Source organism: Mustela lutreola, chromosome 12 (genome assembly GCF_030435805.1).
Source record: "Mustela lutreola isolate mMusLut2 chromosome 12, mMusLut2.pri, whole genome shotgun sequence".
NCBI lineage: Eukaryota > Metazoa > Chordata > Mammalia > Carnivora > Mustelidae > Mustela > Mustela lutreola.
In genome coordinates this window covers 45,181,171-45,191,263 of record NC_081301.1, presented here as the reverse complement: position 1 = coordinate 45,191,263, position 10,093 = coordinate 45,181,171, and the positions used below count along the sequence as shown (strand labels likewise).

At 37.6% G+C, this 10,093-nt stretch overlaps 1 protein-coding gene across 1 annotated transcript; it reads right to left on the bottom strand.

Annotated features, from left to right (window-relative positions):
• Nucleotides 1-3,835: 3,835 nt before the first annotated feature.
• Nucleotides 3,836-7,823, bottom strand: IZUMO3 (IZUMO family member 3). The gene is made up of 7 exons (XM_059142567.1): nucleotides 7,381-7,823; nucleotides 7,169-7,243; nucleotides 6,939-7,028; nucleotides 6,707-6,724; nucleotides 6,165-6,245; nucleotides 5,638-5,728; nucleotides 3,836-5,317 (listed from the first exon to the last, which is right to left on the bottom strand). Exons 1-7 carry the CDS (start codon nucleotides 7,610-7,612, stop codon nucleotides 5,182-5,184), a joined length of 723 nt encoding a protein of 240 aa, XP_058998550.1. The 5' UTR covers nucleotides 7,613-7,823; the 3' UTR covers nucleotides 3,836-5,181.
• Between the last annotated feature and the right edge of the window lie 2,270 nt (nucleotides 7,824-10,093).

The following is a 10,093-nucleotide window of genomic DNA, read 5'->3' as shown; positions in this document are numbered from 1 at the left end:
AGTATTATTCACATAGATTTCTAAAGTGACAAAGATACGACCAGAAAGTGTTTTATTCACTAGAAAATCTTGTTGAACATTTTCTGACACTATTAGTAAGGTAAAGAGAGTATGGATGAAAGAGAAAACATGAATTCTGAATCCTGAAGAGCTTGTGCTTATTAGTACTTTCAGCAGAAATCATGAAGGGCCACCTCATCAGGTGGACTGATGAAGCCTCATTAGGTAAAGGCTTGAAGTGTTCTAAGAGCAGTCCCTCACAGAAAGAACATCCCAAGTGGAGGCTAGACAAACATGCCTACCTGTCATTGTTGCCTTTTGATTGGAAGGAGTTTGTATTTGTTTCCTCTTTAAGAGGAAGGTGTGCATGCAAGTATAAAATCACTTAGCAGTGTTAGCAGTGCTAGATGTGAAAATGCAAACCCAAGGGCTTGAAGTTAGGCAAGCTCCTTGAGATGAAGTGGAGTGCAGAGTGCCCTTCATTTATTCTTGAGATATTTACTTCCATTCTATGGCTTTACACTAGCTACTGTCTTACACTCAGTCTTGCTATTCAAACTATTTTTAGGTGATTTGAAAAATAAAAACATTCATCTTGAAGTCAGGAAAAGCAAAGGCTCAGTACAATGTTCCAGAGCTTTCTGTGTTTATCGCTTTTAAGACCATCAGGTACCTAAATGCCAAAATCACTGCACTTTATCCAAATTCTACTTTAAACCCATAATCAGGGTAATTTGGAGGGTGGCAGGATATGCTTCAGTCTGCTGATATCTGAGATAATTTCTGGATTTAGATAATGTTAAAAATTCCTGAGAACTCTTAGAAAGCTTGGGGTTTCTTCAGATTTCTGGTCTAGCTGACATTAAGGCTGCCTGGTAGGGCAAAGTCAACCAAGCTCCTCGGAAGTACACATGAAGGAGCTTAGAACTTCTCATAGCCCTTCAAAAAAGTTTCTTACTAGGAACCTATGCACTTAATTTGGAAATTTGGTGTTTACCCAAATTCTGATCTAAAATTTCATGGAATGTGTTAATTCCAAACAATGTTGTGGGAGCTCTTATTTCGTGATTTCACTGTTGTGTTGAACATCAAGCTGCAAAGGTTTTCAAAGACTGAGGAGGTTATAGTAGGCAGTCTGGCAAACTAAGTGTGGTAACATGTGGTAATATTAAGAATATCTAGGGTATGCTCAGTTCTAAATAACAGGATTCATTAATGCTTCATTTATATATTCATATTTGTATTCAACTAATACATTTTTTTCTGTGTCGGGTGTTACAACGAGCTGTATGCACAAACAGCAGATGTGATTTCTGACCTCTTGGAATCAGACTTGATTCATGGTTATGTAATTCCTACAAAGCAAAAAAAGAATGGCAGTGATTCAATGTAGTTGGAAGGGCTAACATAAGGTGAGGGGGCCAGGAAAGTCTACCTTGCATAAGTGATATTTAAACCAATGCAAAATTTTGAGATACATTGCTAGTTGTTGGGAATATGAAGATAAACATGGCATAGTCCCTGTCCTTGAGGAGTTCATGTGCAAACCACTAGCAGTCCTCTGTGATTTGTGCTCTACAGAAGTATATAATTACTGTGGGTCCTAAAGGTTATGGGTAATTTGGTCTGACCATCTCAGGAAAGAGTGTATGAGATGAGATGTCTTTAAGTGTAGGTTTTGAAACACAACCATTTTGAAGACTAAGGAATATTACTAGGTCATCAAGACAGGAAATAATAGCTAGGAGTAAGAAATAAAATCCAGTATGTTTGGTAAACTCTAAGTAAAAGGGAAGGCCTAGGAAGGCAATTGGCCAAGGGTGATATTGTGTGTAGGGTGGGATGGTAAATTGAAGGCATGAGAAACACTATCAAAGAGTTTATACTTCTTTTTTTAAGAGTGGAGGAGCCACTGGAATATATAAATTAGGAGTCTGAAATCAATTTGTGTTTGTAGACTGATCATTCTGCATGCAAAAGGAAAGATGGATTTGGCTTATGGACAGGTGGGAGGGATTCAGAGAGCCTGATTAGAAGGCCATTGCAACAGGCCCTAAGAGAAGAGGGCAGAACTTCAGATCTGGCAGCAGGGAGATTTAGGAGATTCAGGAGTGAAAATCAATGATAATTGAAGACTGACTGGCTAGGATGGCTGAAGAGGAGAGAGGATTCCAGCATAAGTTGAGGTTTCTACCTTTTGGGTAATTTACAGTATCCATAGAGCCATTGCTAGCTAGTGGAAAGGCTTGAGACTGGGTGTTGGAATCCTGACTCTGCCACTTAAAAAGTAACCACTTGGAAGAAGTTACTTAAACTTGCCTAGCCTCAGTTTTCTATGTCTATACAGAAATGGCTGAAAATAATTTTGTGGGATTTATGGGAAGATAATTATGAAATCTAGTGAATTGCCTTGCCCGTAGTCTACATTCAACACATATCTTCTTCAGTTTTAGGCATGTGGAGTTTAAAGCCATTATTTTGTGTCTGATGGATATATCCAGTATGTATTCAAAAACAGAGGTTGAGGCCTTTGGAAGGGGGGTGCAAATAAAAGCCCAAGAATTTGGAGATAGGATTATTAGATGATAGTTGAAATCACTTAAACTTTATGAGATTCCATCCTAAGAACAAAACCTGCCTTATGTAAGAGGTGTGCTTAAAGAAACCATTAGCACTCTCAAAAAACTTAGAACTGACAAGTAACTTGAGGAATAAAGAGAACTCTTTGAATATAACAATTAAAAGATCACTGACAACCTTAGAGCAATTTCCATATGGCGGTGAGGAACAGAATGCAGATTGTGGTGATTTGAGGAAAGATTAGAAATGAAGAAATAGTTATGATATAGAATGTTCTTTTAAGAAATTTGGCATGACGATTTGGGGTGGTAGGTAGAAGTAGATAAAGGATAAAGGAAAGGGGCCTTAATTTATAGTAATAGACACTGAGAGGAAAGATCTAGTATTGAAGCAGAGGGAGATAGTGATGGGAGATAAATAATGAAGGAATATTCTAGAAGAAGCTGCAGCTCAAGAAACATAACTCACAAAATAATGCATTTGCTTGAGATGGAAGAAGGTACAACCTCTTTTTGTGTCAGAATGTGAAGGTGTGAAGTTGGAAAGACTATCAATAATTGGAAATTAAGAATCTTCCAGTATCAACCTAGCTATTGTTTTATCCTCTTAGCTTTTATTTTTGTGTCCTAATAATGTATGTTTTGAGTACCTTAACTGGATTGTCTAATACCTTTTAATGTTATCTCCACATAAGATGAATTATTAAGTTTTCATTTAGTAAAAGTCAAGTGAAATCTCACCTCTGTCCTTTTTTTTTTCCCCTGAGAAAAGACAAAAGAACCTTGGAAAATACTGATTCTTAAAAAAGTAGCCCCAAGAATGATAGGGTTGCAAAAAATTATACTGTGCCAGGGTCTCAGACTATCAGAGAAATATGTTACTCTAATGATTTATATATCCCATGGAAATATTAGAGCTAAACTTCATGCAGTATTAACATCAGGACATTGGAATATATATTAGCTCTTAAAATACGATTGTTCCAGTAATAAAATGATTTGTATTGTTTCACTATTGCTATCAATGAGTTTTTGGTTGAGTGTTTGCTTTTTGGAAAATGGTTTTACATATCCTTTTTGTAAATGTTAACTGTTAGCTCACGCTTAAATTGGGATTGTAAGCAATTAATTTTGTATCATGTCTACATTTGAAAACAAGTTCGAGAAGACCTTTCCTGGTAGATGAACACATAGTTTAATTAGATCATCTTCATTCTATTGTATTACAAAAACATAAAAACACAATACAACCAGCCCCTCCTCATACTGGCGATTCTAGAAATGATAAAGATCACGCTCTAGATTTATTATAAAGTAATTACAGTAAGGTGGAAGAATCATATACTGTAAAAGCAATAGTCCTAAAGCTGATGGGACTTCAACACAAGGTCAGCATCTCAAAGTCTTTCAAAGGCTTTGACTATATAGACTATATAGAACAGTTATATTTAAATATTACCATCATGTGGGGATTTGTAGTAATCTTTCCTTGGTCTTCATGACTTAATTCTCTACCTTCTATCTGGAGATATAAGTCTTACTTTCAGGGTCACTATTTGCTTTGTCCAAATGCTTTGAAATACATTTCATTAGCTTTGATCTTCTTGCTATATTCTTAAGTGTAAATCCAAACAGTCAGTGAATATCTGTTTTTGATAGCACAACAAAATCAATACTTAGTATTTTCAAAACAGAACTTTGGCCATTTCCATCAAATTTACTAGTTCTCCTGTATTCCATACTTTAGTAAATGATGCAATGAAGTACCAGACACTAAATCTGATACGACATCATAGTTTCACATTCCAGATAGACATCAAAGTCAACCTGTTGTATATCATTCAAGGTTTTTCCTTATGCATGGCTGTTTTTTTCAGTAATGCTCATACCATTTAAATTTCTTTAAATAATATTGGCAATTATGGGTTATTTTTTCTCCCTATGTCAATATTACTAGTTTGTACTTGTATTAAAAGTATCCAGATTATCCAAGTCTTAAGATTATTGTGAGAGTTCAGTTAGATATAGATATAAAGCATTTCATAGGCTGCCATCCATTTAAGAGGTATACGATAGGAACAACTCAAAGAAATAGAAATTAATATCCAATTCAGTCATGGAACATAGATTTAGAGAAAAATAGGGGCAATTCTCAACTATTCAGAACTAATATTTTGGATGTGTGAGATAGCATGATGAAGACTAATTGTTACATATTATTGAAGAAATTATCTACATTGAACAAAATGATGAACACAGAAACAGTAAGAAAATAAAAAGAAGTAAGCAGCCTTAGAAATTGAGATACTCTAATCATAGCCACTGATGAGAGTTACCAAGCATGCATTTTTATTATCATGCAGTGTATCATCTTTATGTACATTGCAACATACCAGCACTCCATTCTGTAAAGCTCTGGGTGCATCATCTGCCCTTTCATCGCCGCCATTGCCTCAGGATAGAATAAGGTTCTTTACTAGAGAACCTCTATTTCAGTTTTTTAAAATGCTATGACTTTATGACCTCAAACAGCTTAATTCTGAGTTTTCTGTTCTGAGTCAACACTTAAGAGAATTGTGAAAGACCTCCTGTACTGTATTTACTATCTGATTCCCAAATCATCCTTTGCCTTCTCATCTGTCATCCCCATTAATTCTTCAAGTTTCTTCTCCAAGTATTTCTTTAATGACCTTCGTATTGCCTTCATTTTCCTCCGATGAAGCACACAAATATGGAATCTAGAGTAGAGAAATAACATAATCCTGACTTCAGTATTAGTAGGCCAACTCTTAAGGACAATTATATAACCATGTTTTTTCCCCCTTCTTTTTCTGGCTACTGCTCCAGGAGTTTTCCTCATATTTAATTGTACCTCCTCCATTTCCTGTGGTTCAGCTTTTATCCCATAAACTTCTGTCCATTTCATTCCTGTCAGTATTGTATCCCAGACTTTGCAATGACTTCATTCCCCTTATTGCCATTGGAAGAGGGGGATCGGGTAATCTCTTTGCCAAAGGAATGCTTGACCCAGTGTGTGTGTGGAGGGAGGAAAACTCACAGTATCAAAGCACTTCCCAATATCACAACTTCTGTGAGCAATATCAGAAATAGTGCAATCTCTCGATTCTCAGCCTTCTTTGGATTCTCTTCTGGAGGGAGAAAGAGGAAAATGGAAAGTGAGTTTGGGAGAGGAAATATACTAACTTGAGAATTTGATCCATAATAGATGATTCTTTTTAACATCAGATAATTTACTCTGCTCATCACTTCCACCACTGTTTTCTAGTTATCCTGCTATTTATTACACTTAGATCGCTAGGCTCTACAACATGATTGCCCTTACTGCCCCAACCTAATTTCTCCACCTTTAGTGGAGCACCTTTTCTTTCATTTCTCAGCCCTTCAATTGATCCAGTGTCCAGTAATTCATCCTGGTACAAATTTTGCCTAATAATTTGGCTCTCATTTGTGACATTACCATGATCTGTATGGAAGGTGCTCACCAAATATTTGTGGAATGAATGAATGGACAACTCAGTACTTTGATGCTGACCCCTCCAAATGCTATACTACAGTCTTTGTTACCTCCACAATACTCTCCTCTGAAGCATGGGGAGTTGATGCGAAGGCAGGTCCAACAATCCAGGATAGGACTTTCAGTCACGACTGATAAAGAAAAGAAAAATAACGGAAGGGGGCCATGGCATGCAGTTCTCTTAGCTCAGACATGAAGTATGGATTAGATCTCAGGCATTTCCAGGATTCTTAATGTTACATTGCTGTGAATTTCTTCTTCCCCTAACAATCACATTTCTTGGTGGGTCAAAACCTTCTGTAACTTATGTCAGATCTCCGGGGGAAGAAGTGGGAAAAATGATGCCTCAGTGTATATTGGTCCTATGGGTTATAAACTATACTTTAGATGGCCTAAGCTCCTCTAAACTGTATGTTTGAGATTGCAGAGAGACACATTTTGTTGTCAGGTCTGATTGATATTTCCACCCCCATAATCCCAACTCTATAAATTGGATTCTTAGTATGACAGGTAGGATAGATATGGCCATATAGAGCAAATGAGATGGGAAAATATGACTGAATTCTTAAGGTGTTGCATGTACTGTACTCACCGCAATCTTCAGAACAAGCTAAAAGAGAATCAGAAAGTTCTAATGAGCCTATAGTCAACTCAGAGTTTGCTGTATTTATACCCAATAATCTTCATTTGGTTACCCATGAAGTTCCAACCACCCCTCCATCCATTCTAAACAACTGTAACATGAAACTACCTTCCTCCTCTCACCCTCATTTCCTATTCCTTTCACATAATTTGAGTGTTGTTAGATAGATATCTTTTATTACCAACGTCAGAGAAGTTCTTTAACATCTCTTTCAGTTTGGATTCCAGGTTTAGGCGGACGTTGAGAAGCTTGCCTTGAAAGATAAAGGCACCTAAGAGGGGGTAGAAGGGGTGTCAAACTAGGGGTAGACTTCCTCTTCAGAAATTAATCCTAATTGTTTGTTTTTCCAAAGGAACTTTCCTTATACTTTCTTGGGAAAGACAGTCTTTTAACACTGAAACTCTATCTCACCTTTCCATGTTTCATTGCCCAGTTTATAAAGTTCATTCTTCAGCCATATTCTCAACTTGATAACATCATCAACAGCTAGAGAAGAGAAGTAAAGGTACATGTAGGGAATAATTACATCTGTGGAGGAAATTATGTGGACTCAGGTGCACTCTTCCTTGCCTCCCCTTCTCCCTTTAATCCACAAAACTCTCAGGGACTCAAACTTCCCTCACCCAATACCCGAAGCGTCTTGTCCCTGTGGGAGACCTTGATGCTTAAACGGATCATCTCCTTAATTTGCCGTTCAAGCAGATGAACTCGGCCCGGGACTTCTGAGGGTACCATCTCTGCCAGCAAGAACCTAATATTTTCTGCAAATTTGGGGTCACATTCCAAGCAGCCTTTGACCCCATGGTAGGCTGCCAGGGACAAGGGCAGGAGCAGGAGCAACCACAGGTCTCCCATTTCCTTGCCCCAACAGCCGGTTGTCCTGGCAACTAGTTCACCTCGTTCCCTTTTCTTCGAAAATCCAGGAATAAGAGCTTTGTCCTGGATAGTCTGACTTCACCTTCCCCTGCATTTCCATCCCACTTCTAGGCAATTTCATTTCCCTAAGGCTCTTCAGTTGTTTTCTGACTTTTATCCTTCATTACAGAGAGAGGGAACTACCAGTTGGGAAGCAGATACCTGAGTTCTGAGTGTAGAACACAGAAAGTGAGAGAAATCTTGAGCTCACACAAGCAAAATTCCATGCAGGAAAAAAAAAAAAAAAAAAGCACAGACTTTTCTCAGGAAAACATTTTCTTCAGGTTTCTTCTTTACTTGTGTCTTCAGTAATTTCTCACGTTCCTCCCGACCATAGGAGTAGAGTAGTGTCTCAAGGTTCTACTGCTATAGAGGAGGTGAGAAAAGCCTGGAATATTAAGTTGGCATGCCAGTCTCTGAGGGTAGCAGTTATTGAAAATTAGCCATAGGTGTCTAGATGTAATTGATATATCATTGATGATATTGATGTATCATTGATGATAATTTTGATGTAATTTAGGCTATCTTTGTCTGTAGGATGATTTCCCAGCCATGCTATATAATAGCCTTCTTATATCATTCTCTTTATAAAGAGTCTGGAGAAAGGAGACTAGAAACAGCCATTGAGGAATATATGGTGATAAGTGAGACTCCAGTAACACTCAGGGTTCGTTAGTGGGTATATCTTACAAGTACTAAGGATGAGATGTGAGACATGTTAGAAAACCAGCACAGTTACTGTGGGCTGCCATCTCAGGCCACTGTGGAAGGAGCCCAGATAAACAGTTCAGCTTAGGGCTCTTTGAATAAGAATGTTCTCTGTCATTTAAAGAAGTTAACGTTGCTTTACAGACTTTGCAGGGTACCAGTAACTTCTCTCTTACATTGCTTGTATGTCTGTGACCTCCTAGAAACCAGGGAGCCTGGGATCTTAAAAGGTTGGGGGTAGAATTGAGAGCTAAGGTATGGGGGAGTTAGGGAATGAAAAGTTATGAGGGAAGTCCAAAGAACTGTTACAATTATATGCCTACCATGAGCCAGATATGGCATGTGCTAAACATTTCTGATAGATCATTATGAGTCCTGATGGCACAGCATACTTTGAGAAATTATTCCAGTTTTATAGATAGGACTCTATATCTATAGATAGTCCTATAGATAGGACTCAGAAATATGAAACAATCCTTTCTACAAAATAATTTAGTAGTCATGGAATTAGGATTTGAACTCAGGTCTCTCTGATTCTAAATTCTTTACACTTCATTCACTGTCTGGGCAACATTTTCTGGGATAATGCAGAAAATGATTTCTTGGAATTATAAATCAGATGACTGCAAAGGAAATTCAAATCCTCTGATGATCCAAATCCACACCTCTGGTCTGATTTTATTTCCCTTGGCTAGATGATCTCATCTTTAGATGACCCTCCGGAAAATTTGCACATGCTGAAGTCTGAAGGCATTTGAGGTGGTGGGGTTAAACTACTTCTGGAAATCAAAGTTGGATACTAAAAGGGGCTAAAACTTGGCAGGCAGGTAGCCAGGTATGAGGAAAAACTGTTCTTTAAGGGAAAATATACATTATAGATGTGATGTTTTCTAGTTAACAGTACATACTTTTACTTTCAGCTTGGATACTTGAAGAGGAAGTGATGGTATATTACTGACTCATTCTGCTCAGTGGCACATTATCTTGAACCAGACCACATGCTCTACTATTTTTATCCTTGCCTCATTCTTTCAGCTTAATTTGCAATCCAGGATTTGTAGGATGCAAGAAAAAAAAAAATGATTCGACTTCCGGACAGTGTTGGGAAGACGGAAAATAGCAAGCCACTTTCTAAAAAGACAGAAGTTGTAATTGAAAGGGACATATAAGACAGAAAATAATGGAGGAAATAGCACCCCTGTGGAGGAAACAGTAAATGGATAATAATAGTGTGAGCTGATGATCCAGGCAGAGTTACACACGGTTTGTACTTTCTATAGGAAGACCACGCAGCACTAAATCTGGAGGAATTTCTTCTAGAGAAGCTGGATCTAGGACACTAGAAACAGGAGTTAACAAATACATGATGGGAAGTGGGAACCCAGAAATATTCAAGATGTTTTAAGAGAAGCATCTGGAAAGTGCTGATGACGTTGTGGATGACGTATAAGAAAATGACTACATTATCCTGGGCTTGTTCTTTAAATTTAGTAGATGTCAACTATTCGAAATTTGGAAAAGAGCAATCTGGAAATAGACAGATAATATAATGATCATATTACTTAATTAAACTAATGATACTTGTATCTAGGAGGCAAAAGGCTAATACCAGATCCTTCCTTGATGATGCTAATATTTGGTTTGGATTGGCATGGAGAGGATAGGGTTATAGTCAGTGTGGATCTGTGGAATAGCTAACCAAACTCTTCATTT

What these genes read in the sequence shown, in the direction of transcription:
- IZUMO3 (XM_059142567.1), bottom strand. Translation starts at nt 7,612, where the DNA reads ATGGGAGACCTGTGGTTGCTCCTGCTCCTGCCCTTGTCCCTGGCAGCC. An exon ending in CAAGACGCTTCGGGTATTGG is followed by an intron (nt 7,244 to 7,380) that starts GTGAGGGAAGTT and finishes TCTCTTCTCTAG; the next exon opens with CTGTTGATGATGTTATCAAG. An exon ending in TTGGGAAGTGCTTTGATACT is followed by an intron (nt 5,318 to 5,637) that starts GTGAGTTTTCCT and finishes TCTCTACTCTAG; the next exon opens with ATTCCATATTTGTGTGCTTC.